Here is a 23,210-nt window from a genome sequence, read left to right as displayed (position 1 = left end):
AAATCCCACTTGATCATGGTGTATAATCCTTTTAATGTGTTGTTGGATTCTGTTTGCTAGTATTTTGTTTAGGATTTTTGCATCTATATTCATCAGTGATCTTGGTCTGCATTTTCCTTTTTTGTAGTATCTTTGTCTGGTTTTGGTATCAGGGTGATGGTGGCCTCATAGAATGAGGTTGGGAGTGTTCCTTCCTCTGAAAATTTTTGGAAGAGTTTGAGAAGGATGGGTGTTAGCTTTTCTCTAAATGTTTGATAGAATTCACCTTTGAAGCCATCTGGTCCTGGACTTTTGTTTGTTGGAAGATTTTTAATCACAGTTTCAATTTCATTACTTGTGATTGGTCCATTCATATTTTCTGTTTCTTCCTGGTTCAGTCTTGGAAGGTTATACCTTTCTAAGAATTTTTCCATTTCTTCCAGGTTGTCCATTTTATTGGCATAGAGTTAGTTGTAGTAGTCTCTTAGAATGCTTTGTATTTCTGCAGTGTCAGTTGTGATTTCTCCTTTTTCAATTCTAATTTTATTGATTTGAGTCTTCTCCCTCTCTTTCTTGATGAGTCTGGCTACTAGTTTATAAATTTTGTTTATCTTCTCAAAGAACCAGCTTTTAGTTTTATTGATCTTTGCTATTGTTTTCTTTGTTTCTATTTCATTGATTTCTGCTCTGATCTTTATGATTTCTTTCCTTCTGCTAACTTTGGGTTTTGTCTGTTCTTTTTTCTCTAGTTCCTTTAGGTGTAACGTTAGATTGTTTATTTGAGATTTTTCTTGTTTCTTGAGGTAGGCTTGCATAGCTATAAACTTCCTTCTTAGAACTGCTTTTGCTGCATCCCATAGGTTTTGGATCATCGTGTTTTCATTGTCATTTGTCTCTACGTATTTTTTTGATTTCCTCTTTGATTTCTTCAGTGATCTCTTGGTTATTAAGTAACGTATTGTTAAGCCTCCATGTGTTTGTGCTTTTTACGTTTTTTTTCCCTCTAATTCATTTCTAATCTCATAGCGCTGTTGTCAGAAAAGATGCTTGGTATGATTTCAATTTTCTTAAATTTACTGTGGCTTGATTTGTGACCCAAGATGTGATCTATCCTGGAGAATGTTCTGTGTGCACTTGAAAAGAAAGTGTAATCTGCTGTTTTTGGATGGAATGTCCTATAAATATCAATTAAATCTATCTGGTCTATTGTGTCATTTAAAGCTTGTGTTTCCTTATTAATTTTCTGTCTGGATGATCTGTCCATTGCTGTAAGCGAGGTGTTGAAGTCCCCACTATTATTGTGTTACTGTCAATTTCCTGTTTTACAGCTGTTAGCAGTTGCCTTATGTATTGAGGTGCTCCTATGTTGGGTGCATATATATTTATAATTGTTATATCTTCTTCTTGGATTGATCCCTTGACCATTATGTAGTGTCCTTCCTTGTCTCTTGTAACATTCTTTATTTTAAAGTCTATTTTATCTGATATAAGTATTGCTACTCCAGCTTTCTTTTGATTTCCATTTGCATGGAATATCTTTTTCCAACCCCTCACTTTCAGTCTGAATGTGTCCCTAGGTCTGAAGTGGGTCTCTTGTAGACAGCATATATATGTGTCTTGTTTTTGTATCCATTCAGCAAGCCTGTGTCTTTTGGTTGGAACATTGAATCCATTCACTTTTAAGGTAGTTATCAATATGTATGTTCTTATTACCATTTTCTTAATTGTTTTGGGTTTCTTTTTGTAGGTCCTTTTCTTCTCTTGTGTTTCCCACTTAGAGAAGTTCCCTTAGCATTTGTTGTAGAGTTGGTTTGGTGGTGCTGAATTCTCTTAGCTTTTGCTTGTCTGTAAAGCTTTTGATTTCTTCATCGAATCTGAACGAGATCCTAATCTTGGTTGTAGTTTCTTCCCTTTCATCACTTTAAGTATATCTTGCCACTCCCTTCTGGCTTGTAGAGTTTCTGCTGAGAAATCAGCTGTTAACCTTATGGGAGTACCCTTGTATGTTATTTGTCGGTTTTCCCTTGCTGCTTTCAATAATTTTTCTTTGTCTTTAATTTTTGCCAATTTGATTACTATGTGTCTTGACGTGTTTCTTCTTGGGTTTATCCTGTATGGGACTCTCTGCACTTCCTGGACTTGGGTGGCTATTTCCTTTCCCATGTAAGGGAAGTTTTCAACTATAATCTCTTCAAATAGTTTCTCGGTCCTTTCTCTCTCTCTTCTCCTTCTGGGACCCCTATAACGTGAATGCTGTTGTGCTTATTGTTGTTCCAGTGGTCTCTTAGGCCCTCTTCATTTCTTTTCATTCTTTTTTCTTTATTCTGTTCCACAGCAGTGAATTCCACCATTCTTTCTTCCAGGTCACTTATCCATTCTTCTGCCTCAGTTATTCTGCTATTGATTCCTTCTAGTGTAGTTTTCATTTCAGTTATTGTGTTGTTCATCTCTGTTTGTTTGTTCTTTAATTCTTCTAGGTCTTTGTTAAACATTTCTTGCATCTTCTCGATCTTTGCCTCCATTCTTTTTCCGAGGTCCTGGATCATCTTCACTCTCGTTATTCTGAATTCTTTTTCTTGAAGGTTGTTGCCTATCTCCACTTCATTTAGTTGTTTCTCTGGGGTTTTATCTTGTTCCTTCATCTGGTACATAGCCCTCTGCCTTTTCATCTTGTCTATCTTTCTGTGAATGTGGTTTTTGTTCCACAGGCTGCAGGATTGTAGTCCGTCTTGCTTCTGCTGTCTGCCCTCTGGTGGACGAGACTATCTAAGTGGCTTGTGCAAGTTTCTTGATGGGAGAGACTGATGCTGGGTAGAGCTGGCTGTTCCTTTGGTGGGCAGAGCTCAGTAAAACTTTAATCCACTTGTCTGCTGATGGGTGGGGCTGGGTTCCCTCCCTGTTGGTTGTTTGGCCTGAGGCGACCCAACACTGGAGCCTACCCAGGCTCTTTGGTGGGGGAAATGGAAGACTCTGGGGGGGCTCACGCCAAGGATTACTTCCCAGAACTTCTGCTGCCAGTGTCCTTGTCCTCACAGTGACACACAGCCACCCCCTGCCTCTGCAGGGGAGCCTCCAACACTAGCAGGTAGGTCTAGTTCAGTCTCCTATGGCATCACTGCTCCTTCCCCTGGGTACTGATGAGCACACTACTTTGTGTGTGCCCTCCAAGAGTGGAGTCTCTGTTTCCCCCAGTCCTGTCAAAGTCCTGCAATCAAATCCCACTAGCCTTCAATGTCTGATTCTCTAGGAATTCCTCCTCCCGTTCCCAGGCCCCCAGATTGGGAAGCCTGACGTGGGGCTCAGAACGTTCACTCCAGTGGGTGGATGTCTGTGGTATAAGTGTTCTCCAGTTTGTGAGTCACCCACCCAGCAGTTAGGGGATTTGACTTTATCGTGATCGTGCCCCTCCTACCATCTCATTGTGGCTTCTCCTTTGTCTTTGGATGTGGGGTATCTTTTTTGGTGAGTTCCTGTGTCTTCCTGTCAATGATTGTTCAGCAGTTAGTTGTGATTCTGGTGTTCTTGTAAGAGGGAGTGAGAGCACGTCTTTCTACTCCACCATCTTGAACCAATCTCCATAATTTCTTCATTACATTTTTGATCCCCTTCTCTCTGTCTTCTAAAATCCCTATAATGTGAATACTGGCATGCTTAATGTTATCGTAGACATCTCTTAAATTGCTTTGTTTTTAAAAAATTTACTTTTCTGTCTGCTGTTCCAACTGGGTGATTTCCATTATTGTATCTTTCAGATCACTTTTGCATTCTTCTGTATCACTTAGTCTGTTATTCATTCCTTCTAATGTGTTTATTTTAGCTACTGAATTATTTAGTTTTGATTGGGTCTTTTTTATATTTTCTAGTTCCTTGTTAAAATATCAGTGTTTAGAGCAATTATTTTTTTCTAATTCAGTTAACATTTTTATTATCAATGTTTTGAATTCTTTGGTAAATTATTTATTTATGTTTTATTACTTTTTTCAACGGCTTCCTCTTGTTCTTTCAATTGTGGGTAGTTCTTCTGACTTTTCAGTTCACTTAACTTTGCCTCTATGAATTTACATGAAACAGTTACCTTCTGTGGTCTTGAAGGGATGTTCTTAGGTTGGAGCATCCCTGTGCAGACTGCGTGTGCCCAATGCTTTTGGTGGGAGAGCTGGATTTGATATGGATACTAGTCACATCTTCTTCCAGGGTGTGCTGGCAGCTATCTTATGATGTGAGTATCTCATGACTTGTTTAGGTGAAGGTCAGAAAGTTCTTCCTACACTAGCCATTTCTCAAATTCCTTCAGCTTAAAACATCCAATATGCCAAGGTGCCGTATTTTTTTAAATACTTTTTAAAAAATTAATTAGTTTATTTATTTTTGGCTGCTTTGGGTCTTTGTTGCTGTGTGCAGGCTTTCTCTAATTGCGTGAGCAGGGGCTACTCTTCATTGCGGTGCACAGGCTTCTCATTGTGGTGGCTTCTCGTTTCAGAGCATGGGCTCTAGGTGCGAGGGCTTCAGTAATTGTGGCACACAGGCTCACTAGTTGTGGCTCGTGGGCTCTAGAGCACAAGCTCAGTAGTTGTGGCACACGGGCTTAATTACTCAGTGGCATGTGGGATCTTCCCGGACCAAGGTCCGTGTCCCTTGCATTGGCAGGAAGATTCTTAACCACTGTGCCACCAGAGAAGTCCAAGGTGCCACATTTTGAGGTAGCATGTCCTGAACCCCATGACTGCCAAGAGTACCAACTTTTAATAAGAAATTTTCTTATCATTCTTCAGAGAAGAGAAGCCTAGGCCCCCACAGCTTAAAGTCCTGTTTGTCTTGCATGTTGTAAAGATATGATGGCTTTAGGTTGGAGAGTGGTGTGTTATCTCTTCATTCTTGTGGATAATTACCAAAGCACTTTCTTGATACTCTATTCTACCTATTCACATAATGCCAACTGAATGCTCACATGGTGACATTTGATGTGTTTTGAGACAAAAAACGAACAAACAAAAAAACCCAAACCTCAACCAAGTAAAAGGAAAATAGTTTAGGATGGGGAACCACACTTTGGGGAGGCATGAGATGAGATAATTCAGTTTACAATTCCACTTTTTTTTCACACTGAACACATTTTAAAAATGACTTTCTAAGTAAAAGTAACCCAATACCTATTTATCTGTAAAAGCGTCACCAATGAAAGAACAAGACAAAAAAAAAAAAAAAATGGGAGCAGAGATCTGGGTGATTGCCTCCTCTTCCTGGGTTGTTGATAAGGCTGACACACACAGAACATGTTTAGTCTTTAAACTACTTATTTGAATGCTTAGTTGAAATTTGAGCCATCGTACACCAATTAAAACCTCTGGATTCTAAAAAAAATCCTTCAGTATTTGTTCTCTAGATCGACAAAGAACTGTTAATTAATCAAATTTAAATGTGTGAACAGTATTTACACCTCTTTGATTGGGTCTGACTTAAGAAATGCCAATGAAAAAGTGACACAGGATCTATAAAAGTAGGTTGAATTAGATGGTATGCTTTTAAAAAGCCTGCAAAGATTTAAGTAATCTAAATAAAGACAAGTATACTACCAAATGATTCAAATTTCAGCAAGAAGCTTAATCTTTCTTCCCATAGAATTAAGATAAAACTTAGTAGAACACAATTATAAACTTGTGCATTTCTAGAAAATACTTGAAGCATATAGATTGGTTTGCTAATGAAATTGCATTTACTGCAATCAAGGAAAAATTATAAAACAAATCACTAAAGTTCTGATTTATTTGAATAAAAAGTAGATATAGAGAACAATCTTTGCCTACATATGTATTAATATTATATGCATACAAAGAACAAAAATCTATAAATTCAATATATCTACTTCAGATATATAAGTAATCATTTAGATTTTTTAAATTTGCCTGATCTACAACACCAGGATTATTACTTGTCTAAATTCTGGTAACCTTCTGCTATGCCTAGATAGGCTGATATAATTTCTGTAAAAATTCTGGTTTTAACTCTTTTCTATTGGCTATTCATGATTGGGAGTAGCTGTTAATCTAGATTTCCTCGTGGAGCATAATAAATATGACAGACCTGAACAAAAGCATCTATCTGTTTAAACCGTATTTTAAAATATAAATGTAAAAGATTATTTTTCAGAGAACCTGATGTTATCCTTGGGAGGAATTTTAAGATATGTATCATCTTTCTTGGAGTTAATTACATTCATTGTTTGTAGTGGATTAACAATGCCAAATGGAAGAATGTTAATTAATTGAATAAGTATATTTTCCCTTTTCTTCTATTTCAGTTGATTTATCTTTAGTGAATAAGGATGAAGAAGCCATCTATTTCTTGGGAAATTCTCTTGGGCTTCAACCAAAAATGGTTAAAACATATCTGGAAGAAGAACTAGATAAGTGGGCCAAAATGTAAGTATTATTTCAAAAGCTATCATTCAACATCTCATATAAGAATTTTAAAAATCACGCCAGGTTGTCTCATATTTGGAAAGGTGTATAGTAGAATCTTAGAATTTTAGAGCAGAGGGAACCTGAGGGATTGTGTCATTCAACACTGGATGAAATAACTGAGGATCAGTAAATAAGGTATTATGGCAAGTTAGTTGCAGAATCAATAGTAAAACTTTTGAAATATTTAAAAATTTAAGTTTCTCCCTTGAATTGACACATCTACATCGTATGCAATTATTTTATTTTCTAAATGATTAACAAAGCAGTTAATATTTAGGATTCAATTTAGTGTTTTCATGATTAGTTCTTGGCTAAACTCTACCACACTAATTTTTATAAATAAGAAAATAAAAATTGTTGAGGTGGGGAGAGGAAGTTGAGTGGAACAGAAGGTGCTTCCCTCCCCAAATTGAACATGATTATTGAGAAGATGCTCCATTTGGGCTTAGCTAACCATGCAGGAATCTTAAATTAGGATTCATCTTTTTCTCCTTCTTTTATGTTCTGCTTTTACTCTTCTGCTTATGAAAGTCTTCATACTCTCTGCTTACCTCAATGCTTACCCTCTTTAATATCAACCTTCTCAACCACTGATTAGCCCTCCCTGAATGTCTATTGCATTAATAATCAGTGCTCTACAATAGGCAGTTTAGAGGTGTCTACTTTCATTAGTTTCATATTCTTAGCTATATTGTAAATCCCTTAAGGAAAATAACCTAATCTTATGTACTTCTTATCCTTCCCCAGTGATTACTGATAAAGCTGGAACTGAAAATATTTTAAAATATTTTTAACTATTTAAACACTTTATATTTAAAATATTAAAAATAGTACAACTATTTTAAAAATAGTTTTTGACTCTTAGAATATGAAAAATAGATATGAAGGGGAAGCTAAACCTGAAGGACAGGAAAAAAAAAAATTCAGGAAGGAAGATGAAACTAAACCAGATAAGAATTCTGAGCAAGATATTTGGTTCTTATAGAAACTCAGAATGTCTTTTCCAGCTTTCTATATTCTTCAGGTCAGTGGTCTTTTACATTGAGACCAAAACCTCTTCTATAAAGTTTAGTTTACACTGACTATGCCAATGATTACTACCATGGCTATTAGATAACATTGCAAAGTTTCTTAATTTAAGTGGTTAAGAATGTAAGTTCACAACTCAATGCAAGAGTAATAGAGTTTTATATAGTTTATTAGGCATATTATAACTTTACCTGCATAACATTTATGCATAAATTGAAAAATAAATATCACCACATTTGGAAGCATTTTGCACTAGCAAGCTTTAGTATTTAAAAAATGAGGGTCATAGTTAATAAAAATGGTTAATATTCATTTTTGGCCTTAACGTAAAAGATAGCAAAGAATTAGATTCAATTTGAACTTTGGAGAGTGTCCTTGACTCTTGGATATTCATTCAGCAAGACTGTGCATTTTTATCCTTCAGGTATTTTAAAAAGATGCCACTCTTCTATCCTATTCATATTCTTATGATTATCCTACTTTATTAAAAGAATGGTTGATTATTCTCAAGACATGTATTCCAGTTATGTTCCAGGAAAGTGCCTCTCTGTCATAATGCCCTTCTATTGTTGTTACCTTTCAATTTTATATTTTACCTTGTGACAACAGAAAATTACATAATCTTAAACCCTTCTACCTATTTTTCATCAGACGATTTAGCAAGGAGGTGCACTGTAATGCTTCAAGCAATGTAAAGTAAATTTTAAAAAGACTTCTTCTGAGAAAAAGATTAGGTAGCTAGTTTGTTTTATTTAGTCTTTTTGCTGTAAACTGTGGTGGCCCAGTCAACATCATAGCCCTGCCAGCTCAATGTCAGTGGTGTTTTAGGTGCATGATCGCAATCCTGTTTTCCCCTATCCCACCCTTGATCTTTCATCTCAAATGGGTTTGTTCATTACTTTTTGCTCCTAAATATTTAGCTTAAAATTCCACTCTGGCCTTTTCCAGCTAAGGTTGTGTTGGGAGGAAAACATTTCCTCTACCAACTTACATTCTAGTGGTTGGGCGCATGAGAATTAATTGACAACAGACAGATTAGCAGGAGAAAAGTTTATTTCACATGTGTGCAGAAGCACTCTACAAACAGTGATTCACTGATCAGCCAGAGTAAAGGTTTAAAACCAACTTAACAAAAGGGGCGCGTTTTAGGGCTTCAGTAGGAAAGTATGGAAGGTTCTGTTGGGCTTTTCCATCCTGATGATAATGGGCAGTATCTTTCCGGGCTGGAAGCCCCCCAAGAGGAAGATGGAGGAGAAGTAAATTTGTAACTCCTAGTGCTAAGCGTCATTTTTCTCTGACGGTGGGTCAATGGCAATGGCATTTTCAGGAGGCTTTCCTTAAGTCTAGATAATGTTTCTTTCTTAGGCTGCTGTTTGTCCACATGCTTTTAGTTTAAAGTAATCTTCATGCCACTCTGGTGGCCTGTTGGTTACTTCAATTCCCTTTCTGGCTATTGCTTTTGTTTTAAATCTCCCCTGCATATATTTGATTTGCCTCTAGATCCAGGGCCTCCCATTACTGTGGTGAGTTTTATCCGATTATCTGTTCCTCTTCATCTCCTCCAACCCCATTTCTGCCCTACTTCTTAGCTGATACCCAAGCCAGGCCAGTGCCTCCCCCTCTTCTAGATTACTGAGAGATTTTGAGAAGAACTGAGTCAAAGAGAGTTACACAGTCACTAAACACTCTAATGCACATTGAAATTAGTTGGAAAAAAAATAATATTAAAAATTTATAATCTTAAGAGTAACATAGAAATTTGAGTGCTCTAAGCAAGATATTACTCTGGGATATTGATGTCAAGTCTCTGGCCATGCATGACCTATAATGTAGGAAATGACATTTGGCTCATGGTTTTCATCTCTATGTCATCATCTTTTATGGCCTATTGTAGACATACTACCTACTTATCTACAAAATAAACCATCACTGGTCACAATGCCATCCAATCTTATAATTCATATGGCTACCATATTTGATTATTTATACTAAAGAAAAGTCAAGGATACAGGCACACTTAGAAATATTTTAGGACCCAAATGATTTCTTCTAAAACTTCAAGTTACTTAAGGCAAAACTATGAAAATAAAATACTTACCTCTGTGTTTTTTATAAATGATTATCATTATTTTCCAAAGTCATTTTCAACTGTATGTGATTTCTAAAGTAGGTTAATAACACTTTACTTTGGAGAATATATTATTTGTTTGGTGAAATGATAATATTTAGATAATTTTAATATTCTGAAATAGAAAACTTTTAGGGTAATTTCACTCTTTGATATATAATAATTAGTTATCAGCAAGAAGCTACCATAAACAATAAGAAGCAACAATATCATATGTTTGTTCATTGTGGGTCTGCTAGGATGGATAGGCAATAAACTTAAATAATTTTTGAGAACATTTAAAATTATATATTTTACCAATGGCCCAGATTATTTAAAGGAGAATAACATGGGTTAATATTCATAGCGGTAAAGTTCGGCTAGAAGGGAAAGATACGTCAGTCCTAAAGAGCACATTGTAAGTTGAGAAATGTATATTGTGTCCCTAAGATATAATCACTATATCTTAGGTCTTCTGGGTTGTCTTATCTGCTAGATAAATAAATTTCTTTCTTTTTCACAGGAGCAAAAACTTGCCACATTTGTGTTTTTATAGGCATTCTTCTAAGAACTGAGACATATTAGGTAGAATTATTTAAAGAGAAAAATAGCCCGCTGAATTACATATTAGGAACAAAAGGCCTGGTTTGCAGACAGTGACTTAACTTACATGGCAATGTGTGTGCAGAAAAGGTACTGGTAAAGCACATGGGAGAGGTCTGCTCCTGCAGACCTGCAGTGGTTCAATTTATGGGTTTCTTTCTTTAAAAAAAAAAAAAAAAAGTGTATTGTAAGGGAGGAAAGGCTGTCCCCCTACTCTCCTAGATCCATTAGCTGGGTCTATGAAATAAACACAACAGGCAGATTAACAAGAGAGAAGGCATAAAAGTACATTTTTAACATTACGTGCATGAGGGCATCACAGGAAAAAGAAAAAAGTGAATATCCAAAAAAGCAATGAGATTTGAGAACTTAGGTACTGTCTTAATAGGGACAGAGGAGGGGTATATAGGCTACTCTGGGGAAAGTAAACGATTTTTAGGAAGGATGAATGGAAATTTAGAAGAATAGATGGGAAGTGTGATAGCTTGTGACAAAGTTTGTCTGGCTGTGGTGCTGACTTCTAGTCTCCTCTCTTGTGACAAGAGTAAATCTCCTCTAGTTGATGAAACTCCTGAGGAGGGAATTTATGACAACTGAGTCCTTTTTGGAGGATCTGTCTTCAGGCAGATAAGGGGAGTTCAGAGATATCTTCCCCATGTATTTGCTGTTTTTCAAGTGCATTCCTTTTTATTAATTAATTTATTTAATTTATTTATTTTTGGCTGTGTTGGGTCTTTGTTGCTGCGCGCGGGCTTTCTCTAGTTGCGGCGAGAGCGGGCTGCACTTTGTTGCAGTACGTGGGCTTCTCATGTGGTGGCTTCTCTTGTTGTGGAGCACGGGCTCTAGGCACGCAGTCTTCAGTAGCTGCAGCATCTGATCTCAATAGTTGTGGCTTGTGGGTTCTAGAGCACAGGCTCAATGGTTGTGGCACATGGACTTAATTGCTCCACGGCATATGGGATCTTCCCAGACCAGGGCTTGAACCCATGTCCCCTGCATTGGCAGGCGGATTCTCAACCACTGCACCACTAGGGACCTCAAGTGCATTCTTTGTGCTTTGTGCAAAATAATCTTATGCCAAAGAGGCCAGTTTTAGTGTGGCATATTCTGCCACCCTTCAGTATGAATAAGAAAATACATGGTATGACATGTGACAGAGCTTTTCCTGACATCTCTGTTGGCTAATCCACAATTGGATCACAGAAAAAAACTTGTGATATCATTAAGGAAGACTGTGAAGTCTTATTTATTCACTTATTGGGGGGAGCTTTTAAAAGCAGGGCCACTTTTCATTTTGTAGGATGGTTAAAGCACAGTCATATTTCAAAGAGGATCCACATTTCTATTAACTTCCTAATTAGATTTTATATTCTGAAATTTAATTTTCTGAGCAAATACTGCTTTGTAGACTTCTCTGAGAACAGCCCACTCAGGCAATGATTGATGCTATGGTAGTGAGTGAATGCTTTCCTATGCTCTCTTTTCCTTTCCAGCACTTGTAAAAGAAGATTGCAGCTATACTGCAACTATTTTAAGCAGTTTTGAATGAGAACAACATAATCTTTCTCTTAACTTGAATATGTACGTTATGACTGCAGTGTGATCCACATCAGCTCTTTCTAATGACAGGCCACTTTACTTTGAGTTTATTTGGGTAACACTTTCTAAATACATTTCACTATCTCAGGCTAGGAGACTGACAAAATGAAGAAGCTGACTCTGCATGTGATATTTTAAAGGGAGGAAGATGACAAAAGCATTCCAAGAAGAAAGTATCCTTAAAGATTATTATCATGGTGTCTACCAGAGTGAGAAGTAGGTGGCATCATATTCTGAGATATAAATTCTCTGAGGCAGAACATAGACTTTTACTACCTAAATGTAATAAGATGTATTGTGCTATCAGCAAGGCCATGGAGCTCTATATGATTAAAATAAAAATGTATCCAAGTATCTGCCTTTAAATACTATTTAATGATAATGATTTTTGTCTTTAGTATTTATATTGGAAGTCAAGAAAGAGGCAAGCTGCAGGCTATCTAATAATAATATGAATAATATGCACTAACAGTTGCCCTTCTTTTCCTCCTTAGTTCTTATAGTCTGTTTATTCTCAAAGAAAGTCTTCTTCCTTCATCTCAGTTTATATGGTAATTGAAATATTAGCTTAAAAGTTGTGTTTTACACCTCATGCTGGTGAAGTGAGTTTTAACATTAGATTTTCATTAGGAAAGAAGACTCAGAAAAGGGGTACCATGTACCAATCTTTTTCACATGTTACTTGTTTTTCATAGCTATCCTTTAAGTTATATATTGTAACCCATTTACTTTTATAAAAGTGGAAAATTAGGCCCTATAAACCTCTAATAAATGTAGCCTCGGGCCCAGTATTGCCCTGGACCTGTCTCATCCCAGGTGATGGAGCCAATTGCTAAATATTCAAGATTTTTGTTGATACCAAATTGGCCACGTGAATGGGGGTAGTCATACTGCAAAAAACAGCAAGGGCTAAAAAACAGGGCTCCTTCCTTCCAGTTCCCCACTGCTGTGTAGAGGAGAAAAAAAATTTTCCTTTACCCTACTGAGTTTTTACCTGAGAGCTTGTAATAAAAGATTAACAAGAGAAGAACAAACGGAAGTGTATTAACATGAATACCTCATGTATACATAGGAAACACCCAGGGAAAAATGAGTAACTCCCAAAAGTGGCTTAGAATTCAAGCTTAAATCCCTTGTTAAAAGGGAAAGAGGAGGAGAGATGAAGGCCTCTTAGAGGAGAGTAAAGGATTTCTATGAAAGATGGTCCTTGAAGAATAGATAAGAGGTATAGTTTGTGACAAAGTTTATCTGGGGTGTCACTGACTTCTAATCTCTTCTGTGCTAAGAATCAATTTTCCCTGGTTGATGAAACTCCTGAGGAGGGGATTTATGACAACTGAATTCCCTTTGAAGGATCTGTCTTTAGGCAGATAGGGAAGTTCAGAGAAAGCTTCTCCATGCATTTTCTGTTTTTCAAGTGCCTACAGCTCAAGATGATCAATATACCACTATGCTACATTTTAGTGTGGTGTGTTCTGCTACCCTTCACCTCTGAGAGAAGGTTTACCAGCTCACCACTGCCAGCTTACTTAATTTCAGAGTATGTGTTCATCACAATTAGCACTATACATAGAGCACATGCTCATTCTTTTCTTCCGAGTTTAAATAGTCTTTGGATTCCAAAAGAATTAAAAACAATCTAATTCAAAGCTTCCTAAGATATGTTTGTAACAGTACACAAAGTCACTCCCTTCTTAATCCTTTGTTTTAATTTCTTCTCCTATATTTTTCAAATATTTTGCCTCCTCATTTGATAGAAACTACCAGAGAGTTGAAGTTCTCTTATGTATTTTGTGTTTTTTCCATTATGCCTACTGGCATACTTACTAGAATAATAAAATTGAGCTAGAATATGATAGATGAAATTGCTAGAAAATAGGTCAAGAAATAGTGTTGGCTTTGATTATTGCCACGTTTTACTATCTACTTAAAATGTTACCATGAGTATAGTCACATTTTATATACTTCTATTTAATTTACAGATTGTAATTATATTTTAATGTTTAATTAATAATCATTTTAATCTCTAGCCTCAAATAACAGTTAATATGTTTTAGTATAGGTACAACTATATGGTATGGTATACAAGTAAGGTATTCAAATAGTCTTAAAATTTTCAAAAGAAAAGAGAAAAAAATAACATCTTAGACTCCAAAATAGAGAAAAATAATGAAATATATGGGTAATCGCCCCTACGCTTCCCAACAGAAAGGAAATCAAAGAAATTTTTTTAAATGACAAGTTAAAAAGCAGAGTTCTCAAGTATTACTTTTGGTTTTCAAAAAAGCATGCTTTTTATTAAAACACTACAAAGACTCATTTAGAAATGTCCAGTTGCTAATGCTGATATCTGAAAACTCTCACACACACACTCACACAGATACACACAGACACACACATAAACTAAGATTGTTCATCTCCCTTTTCAATTTCAGGGGAGCCTATGGTCATGATGTAGGGAAACGTCCTTGGATTATAGGAGATGAGACTATTTTAGGACTTATGACTGACATTGTAGGTAAGTATAAAATGAATTTTTTCCAAAAGAATCATAAAGATATGATCATTTAGTTATACACATAGGTTATATGGTAAAAATTTTATTGAAGAATGTCCTGATTTTCTATTTTAATCCATAACACTAAGGCGTAAGCATGCCTTTAATTAAGACTTATTGCTAATGTTATTTTTTATTATATATTCTAGGACTAGTATTTGCTCACCAATGAGAAACACACATATTTATAATTAAATAAGTTTCATAAAAATCAACTTAAAAGAATTTTCTAGGTTTTATTATATGGTGAAATAAACGTTAACCTTAACATGCTAAAGGTCTAAAACACCAATATGTTTTGGTTCATTTCAACTTAATTCATGGTGATCTTTTAAAATTAGGCTGAGTGCTGTTGAAAATAATATAGTTGATGCTGTTTTTTGGTATATAGTGTATTCCTTAAAGTGAATTCTATCTACTCTTGGTAAAACTATTCAAGATAGTTTTAGATGGTAAATGTGTTAACATTTCAAAAAAAGTTATCTGTTTAATTGGGTTGATTATTCAGCATTGCCTAAAATCTTATATGAAATTTCAGGTATTAAACAAACAAAAAATATAGCTCTGGTGACCAGAGACGAGTGTGCTTCTGGGCCCCATAGTAAGTTTCCTACATACAGCCTCTTCTTTAAGATCAGGAAATGTAACAAACTTCCCTAAAACATACAAATAAACATAGAGAATTAGGCAAAGTGAGGTGACAGGAATATGTTCCAAACAAATAACAACATGAAACTGAAGAACTAAGTGAAGTGTTGATAAGTAATCTACTCGATAAAAAAATCAACGTAGTGATTATAAAAATGCTCAATGAATTAGGGAGAATGGATGAAAACAGTGAGGAGTTAAACAAAGAGTTAGAAAATATAAAGAAGAACCAAACAGACCTGAAGAATACAATAACTGAAATAAAAATACACTAGATGGAATCAACAGTAAATTAGATGATACAGAGGAACGTGTCAGTGAACTGGAAGACAGAGTAGTGTAAATCACTCCAGCTAAGCAGAGAAAAGAATAAGGAATTGAAAAATAAGGACAGTTTAAGAGACCCCTGGGACAATATCAAGTGTACTATCATTCACATTATAGGGGTCCCAGAAGGAGAAGACAGAAAGGGGCAGAGAAGTTATTTGAAGTGATAATAGCTGAAAACTTCCCTAACCTGGGAAAGGAAACAGACATCCAGGTCCAGAAATCACAGAGATAAGATCAAACCAAAGAGGTCTACACCAAGACACATTGTAATTAAAATGTCAAAAAATAAAGAGAAAGAGAAAATCTTAAAAGCAGCAAGGGAAAAGCAAGTAATTACATACAAGAGAACTCCCATAAAACAGTCAGCTGACTTTTCAGCAGGAACTCTGCAAGGTCAGAAGGGAGTGTCATCACATATTTAAAGTGGTGAAGAAAAAAAAAAAACCTACGAACAAGAATACTCTACCTGGCAAGACTATCATTCAAATTTGAAGGAGAGATGAAGAGTTTCACAAATAAGCAAAAGCTAGAAGAGTTCAGCACCACTAAATCTGCTTTACAAGAAATGTGAAAGAAACTTCTGTAAGTGGAAAAGAAAAGGCCACAACTAGAAATCTCTCTCTCTGTTTTAATGTTCTTACACAGTATTCATTTGCTCTGTAACAATTCACATTTTAAATAGTGCTTCCTGACAACATGCCAGCTGGCTCTTCTTGAATAGGGGCAATAAGGATAGCAATTCACATTCAAGGTGGTGATATTACCAGACCACACTGGAAGGGTAAGCAGAGATCCTCTGGGGGGGGGGGGTGGGGAGGATGTTGTCTAGGGTAGAGGGTTTGTAAGGGAAGGAAAGAGGAGAGGTTGGGAGAAGGAACACCCTTGAATTTGCAGAAGTCATTACTCTATCTAAGTAGTGGTTGTATTGGCTTTGCTGGTAACCCCATGGAGGGAGAAGAGGAAGAAAGGAGCACTTCCTATCTTAGATGTTTGGCTGGGGGCTTGCCTGCGAGGAGAAGGAAGTTTAGGGACACATTTGACAAGAGACCAGCACCCACACCAATCAGGTGAAGCTTACTCAGTCTTCAGCCACCATTTACATCCTCTGTACTGGCTGCAAGAGGGAGAGGAAACCTCAAGCTTTTGTACTATGTTTAACAAGGAGAAATTCAAACTTATTATAGTCAAAACAATCTAAGGCAGTTTGCAAACATACCACAAAGAATTTAGGGACATTGTTTTTCTAGCTTCTTCTTATGTATTTCTGGGAGTCACCCCAGCATAAATATAGTCTTCTGCCCCAATCAACCCCCACAAACCAGATCCTCAGTAAACAACTTTGCATTTTACTCCTGCCCAAAGTGGCTGGCTTCCCAGAAAGCCTCAACATGGTAGAGAACCAGGCCTAGATGGCCCAGCCCAGGTTGCAGGACTACTGCCCAAGTTTAGGTATTCAGTCAACTAAAAATTAGTCCTTAGAATTCTCTATTAGACTAAAATCTCACTGGTAAAGGCAAGGAGGACACAGTTCAGTCCATAACATATTCCCTGTGAAAACAGAGTTAAATAAATGTTCATCCACCTCTACGCTAACTTAGCTCCCAGTATCTAGGCAGGAGACTGGAAAAGTCTTCTCTGCAATATTTGGGCAGCCTGAAGGTTCTGACATGGGTTTTCATAGCACGACAAACCCCACCACATGCACAGCGGGGAACACAGTGGGTGCTTAACACACCCCAAACTACCAGACTTTAAGGAAAACCTGTTTTTAGTTTATGAACTATATGAATGTGTAACCTGTTCCATTCAGCAAGTTGAAAAAAAAAAAAAACAACACTCCATCGAAGAGTTGCAAGCAAAAGCAACAAGCTCGGTTTGCTGCTAGTTATTACTGAGTAATCATTACACTACACACATTTCTGTTTTATGTGGTTATATTATAGGATCAGAAGATTGGCTTCTAGTTTAAGATAACCCATTAAGTACAAACTGAAAATGCTCCCTTCTATTCCAAAAACAGAGAAATGATAGAAAAAAATTTAGATTAACAAACATATAGCAACACTAAAAAAAATTAAATAGTAATCCCAACTGACCAGAAATATAGCAACTGCTGAGAAAGAAGCAGTTGAAAGCTGGAAGCACAATATCTGGGGGGTAGTGCATGGAGCCAGGAGTGTGTAGGGCCTGAGTGCAGGACTCTCACAAGCCCCAGGGCGAATCTGCAGAGCCCTGGATGCTTGGGGCTCAAACTCAAGGCCAGAACCTTGTCAGCCAGGGTGGGTAAAGGTGAAAACATAGCATCTCCTGCCAAACCAGTCAGGATCTTGGGAGCACAGAGCATTTGATCAGACTGCCAGCATTATCCAGAAGAGTGTATATTCTCATGGAGGGAATTCCCACCTGAACAATCCTGGACTACATTTACGGGTGTATTAATTAGTTGTTTGACAATGCTTTCATTTATGTTCATTTTTTAGACGCCTATTATATTCATTCAAATGCCTAACATGTAAATTTTTAAAAAAACTGAAAAAAATCCTGCATTAATTTGACCTGAACATATATGTTTTCCTTAGATGTGGACTGTCTCTTTCTTTGCTAGATTTACTTTCAGAACATAAATTGCATTCTAATCCTATTATTTTGTGATTAGTATTTATCATCCTTTAAAGAGGAGTTCAGATGTTTATATACAGGCCAGGGAACTGGTAAGGCTATCATTTAGTGAGATTTATTTATGAAGCCCATAAAACCTGCAAAAAGATTTCCTTTGATCGTTTAAAAGTTTATAGCTCTATTGCAACTTATTAAATGTGCATGTGTTTTGTTGCCCAGCAAATACACATATGTCAGAATGATCAATGAAATTTAAACCAGCTCACCTCTCATGATGATTACTAAGGAAATTAAAAAACAACAACAACAAAATACTCAGATTTATTTAGATAAGTAAGAAGATTGAGCTTACTAAAAATGTTTAAAGAATATTTATCAGTTCTAGCTTTAGGGATTTTTGTGTGTCTTTGAAATACCATAAAAAGCTGTAACGTATGGGACAAACTTCATTATGTTTTCTGTGATTTTTGTCCTTGAATGTTGTATAAATTAAATTACAGTCATTTGATCCTAATTATACAGGATATAAAAATAACAATTATGTCTTGAAATGGGCAAAGTCACATTTGTACATATGAAACTCAATAAACAGTATATATATTGTTTATTTTATATATATACAGTATATATATATTCTCAAAGTTTCAAGCCTTAATATGACAAATGCATTGTCATATTTTATTTGAAATATTGTCAGTGCATTAAACTAAATATTTAGTTTAATGATTAGTTTATTAAATGTTTATTTAATAAACTTAATTGTTTTATTATTATTTATTTATTAATAAACTTAATAAAATTGTAAATTATTTATTTATTATTAATAAACTTAATAAAATTGTAAATGCTCTACAATTTATGTTGTATCAGGAGAAATATTTCTACTATTTTTGTTGTTGACAGTATCTGCAAAAGTATATTATAAGCAATATTTTAAAAGCTTGTTTTTCTTTTTAATTTCAGTAGCTATCATCTATCCCCAAATTTCTTTACTTTTAAAACTGTATATATTAGTCCAAGAAACGGTTCTTAACTTAAGTTGAAAAATGAATGAGTTCACTTTGTTTGATTTAGTAGGAACTGATTCTTTTAGAAGGTATTGTGTGTCTGTTTATGTTTATTTTCTTTGCTGCAAATCCCATGCAGGTTCCCTTTTGCCTTGGTTGATAGTAAGTTCTGAGAAAATTTGGTAGAGTTCGAAGTAGCAAAAATATTTAGTTAAAAAAATATATATATTTAATAGCTCCTAATTTGTTTCTCATCCACATATATAGTACTCTGTTGCAATTTTTTAAAATCATTCTTTCTCACATGTAATACAAGAAACCTAAAATCCTCTTTGGAAGTAGATATTGTATAAATCACAAAATAAATGTTAAAATTATGTGGTAACTACAGAAGAGAGCAGCAGAAGTCAAACTGATTTTTGCTACTTGTGGGCTGTCTAAATGTGTCATGAACAGATAAGTTGTATATTTTGGACTATGACTGAATCTTCCAGGTTCTTAAAACCACAACCTGTATTTTGCCATAAAATTTCTCAAAAAGAAGTAACAGGAGTATAATAAAAATTATTATGTGTACAAATTGATAGAGTGGATAGAGAAGCGGAAGACACAGTGAGCAACCCTATATTTCCATGTCCACAGACATAGAAAAGAATTTCCATTTCAGATGAGAAGAAAAACCATTAATAAAACATTTTATATGGAGCTAACAATTCTGCAAAACATGGAATAACTTTCCCTTATAGTTAATGTCATATTATCAAGATGCTAGAAATAGAACTGCTGAAGAATATTATTAGTATTATTATTAAGCCTACTTCTCCCTGGGTACATAAACATCACAAAGGGCTAGATACATACATTTCGGCTTATAAAAATGTTGTAATGTGAACATAAATTTGCTTTATGAAACTTGTGGTTGACCCTCAGAGAAGCAATAATCCCTGGGAGCTCTCTCCAAAGTCATAAATCCTCAAACACACACTAGCCACCTCCAAGGCCATAGGAATTTGCTATTTGAAAAACAGAGTGGAAAGTTCTCGGACTTAGCCGAACTACAAACCTTACAACAAAATCCACAATTAACATTTACATCTGCTTAATAAAATATACAGAACATGGTATGGCAGTTATAAGATCCATCATTAACCTTCTTATCAAACACTAAGCAGCCTGGAACCCTGCTGACCTCACTTTGCAAAATATTTGAAATTAAATGAAGATTAGAAAGGTGCAGAGGGATGTTAGTAATGAACATGGGCTTCCTATATTTGACTTACAGGGAGTGGATAATGTAGACAACACTTCCAAATGCTACCTTGAACAAAGATTTTAATTAATATTGTTTTCTATAAGACTTTGTCTCCTACTTCCTATCTGTGAGACCTTAAGCGAGTTAGTTCATTTCTGTGCACATCAGTTTCCTCATTGATAAATATGGAAATCAAAGTAGATACCTTATCAAGTTACTGTGAAAATAATACAAGTTACATTAGAAGTGTTGGCACATAATAAGGGCTCAATAAACCTTAGCATGCCAGGCATTGAGATAAGAAGGCAGTGCTTGTACATAACTTTCACCTTCTGGTAAACAAAAAGTTACGTTCAATAAATAAGCAAGCAAGAAAGCACTCTTCAAATGAGAACCCTGGCTCACACCCATCTCAGATGAAGTAATTCAAATTTTTACATTTACTGCAGTGGGTTTTATATGATCTTGTAAAATAAAGACTCTTTCAAATCCTGATAAGTTTTCATGAAGTTTTTTAAAAAAAAACTTGGCCTCTAGTAAATTTGCCCTCAATACTTGTGGTTCTTTCTTTTATTTTTATTTTTTATTGAATTTTAGTCAGATGAATGGATAAAGAAGATGTGGTGTATACATATATAATGGAATATTACTCAGCCATAAAGAAGAATGAAATAATGCCATTTGCAGGGGCGTGGATGGACCTAGAGCATATTATGCTTAGTGAAAGAAGTCATACAGAGAAAGACAAATACTGTATGATATCACCTATGTGGAATCTAAAAAATAATACAAAAGAAGGTATATGCAAAACAGAAGCAGAGTTATGGATGTAGGAAACAAACAAGTGGTTGCCAAAGGGAAGAGGGAAGAGGGAGGAGCCAAACAGGGGAGTTACAAACTACTATGTATAAAATAGATAAGCAACAAGGATATATTGTACAGCACAGGGAATTACAGCTCATACTTATAGTTATTGATGTTTCAACATTATTTCACAAAAAGTTCTTGGGAGAAAGAAAAGGTACAAAGAAAAGCAACTTGAAATAATTTCAGCTTGCTTAAAAAAAAATTTTGTCTTATGGAATGCTGATAATATTGAAATATCTTAAAACAACAAATGTTGATTTCAGAAATACATATTAGACCAAAAGAGATAGGTCAATTAGATATATTTCCTTTGGAAAATAGGCTAAAAATCAGTCTGACTGGTGGCCCTTTCATGTTAACAATCCTTGTTTCTTTAGTGCCTTTAGGTCATATTTGGAATAAACATTTCTGTTAATGTTCTGCAGCATTAATATTTGCACCATCCTTAGATATACATAGGTACGCACGCACATGTTAAGTACACCGAACCTCTCCTTGACAAAGTTCGTTAGCAGGTGAGGAGGGCATTTTGTGAAGAGCTTGATTGAATTTAAAGTGTGCCAAGGCGGGATAATTTTTGCGGGCAAATTATTCAAGTTAGTGAGGGATTATTTACAAAGAATTGATCCAATGTTAGCATGCCATTGAGAGTGAGGGGAGGAAAGGCCACGTGTATGTCTAGATTAATTCAGCCTAGCACTTGTGGTTCATCACATTCCATGCAAGAAAAATTTTAGGTGATCCAAAATGAACACTATTATTTGAAGGACTAACATTCCTGAGGAATGAATAATTATTTTAATCAGAAGGTAATCACTAAGCAAAAATGGAATGCCTGACCTTGTATAGAAAGTCTCATTCCCTTCCTGCCTCTTCTATTTCTTTGTTTTCATTTTGTGATAAAATTTATGAACTTTCTCCTCTTTTGTTTTCTTCCCACCACACTCTTTCAAATGCTTTTCTTTCTACTAATTCTGCTTTCTCAGTATGTTTGGGGCGTGGCTCCCCCATGGATACCAAAATAGGAGGATGCTCAAGTCCCTAATATAAAGTGAGTCGTGCCATGAATAAAGTCCGTCCTCCATATCCGCAGGTTTCATATCCACAGATAAGGAGGGCCAAATGTATTATTTTTCCTTCCTTTTCTCCTTCCACGCTCCCTGCCAGAATATTTTTTATTAAAATGAATAGTGTTCAGAAAAGATGTGTGTAAAGAGCTAACAGGGAGTTAAGGGTTATATAAGATTAATATAATAGATAATGTTTTGTTTTAGAAATAACAGTAAAAATTCATACCATAATGCAAAGAAACAAATAAAATAAAGCTTGCAGCATTTCTTTCACCATATTTCTAAAAGACTTTTATACCGTAGGAGAAGACATATGCCCCTGTATACAAATTAAGCTTTCTAGTATGTTTGAGACATTTTATTTAGTGCTAGGAATGCAGAATGAGGTTGTCGTTACTGTCCCTTGACTTGAGACACTATTCACATTACAATGACCAGAGATACATCTCTTAACAGCCACCATTTATTTACCAACCTTGCATTCAAATGGGGAAATCCATCAATCAAATGCAACAAAAAGTTTTTCTTGACTAAATGAAGACACAGGCCTTTCCTTAAATGGCTATGTTGAAATATAAATTCCTAAGTTATACACTTATTTCCAGTGGCCTTCCCTCAAGGGAACTTAACCTAAAATCCATCTATTAATTAGATTAATTATTCTACTTACTGTCTATTCTTTTAGTAAAAATGGGACTCTATCAGAAGTATTTCATTGGATACAAAGTGCAAGACTTGTATGATGCATTTTCTCTAACACCTAGTACAGCCTTACAAACATTAAAGCTCACAGCCCATTTTTCTCAGTGATAGTAAAGAGAAATCATTCCTATTAAACAGGTCTAATTGCCTTTAAGAGACATCATAAGAACTAAAAATAGGGAAAGTATTATTATCTTTGTTATTGCGCTCTGAGTTCTTAAGTATTCAATGTATGCTTTGTCTCTGGGTCTGTTTCCAGTGGCAAAACCCTTGTTAACAGGAATTATATCAGATTATGATTGTGTAGTGGATATCTTAATTTTGTGTGTTTTCTTCATCAGACAATACATACCTATATTAATTATCTTATATCAGTGTGT

The 23,210-nt window shown here is 35.5% G+C and overlaps 1 protein-coding gene across 2 annotated transcripts in view; it reads left to right on the top strand.

Moving 5' to 3' along the window:
* KYNU (kynureninase) overlaps positions 1 to 23,210 on the top strand; it is a 96,867-nt gene that overhangs the window by 7,552 nt on the left and 66,105 nt on the right. For both annotated transcript variants that reach the window (XM_019925522.3, XM_019925520.2), the window contains 2 exons: positions 6,278 to 6,398; positions 14,214 to 14,296. In XM_019925522.3, the coding sequence (XP_019781081.1) occupies positions 6,278 to 6,398; positions 14,214 to 14,296 (204 nt within the window). The remainder of the gene's footprint in view (positions 1 to 6,277; positions 6,399 to 14,213; positions 14,297 to 23,210) is intronic.

The sequence above is a fragment of the Tursiops truncatus genome, chromosome 7, assembly GCF_011762595.2.
Source record: "Tursiops truncatus isolate mTurTru1 chromosome 7, mTurTru1.mat.Y, whole genome shotgun sequence".
Taxonomy (NCBI): Eukaryota; Metazoa; Chordata; class Mammalia; order Artiodactyla; family Delphinidae; genus Tursiops; species Tursiops truncatus.
The sequence above is the reverse complement of the archived record's forward strand: the minus strand, read 5'-3'. Positions and strand labels throughout refer to the sequence as shown.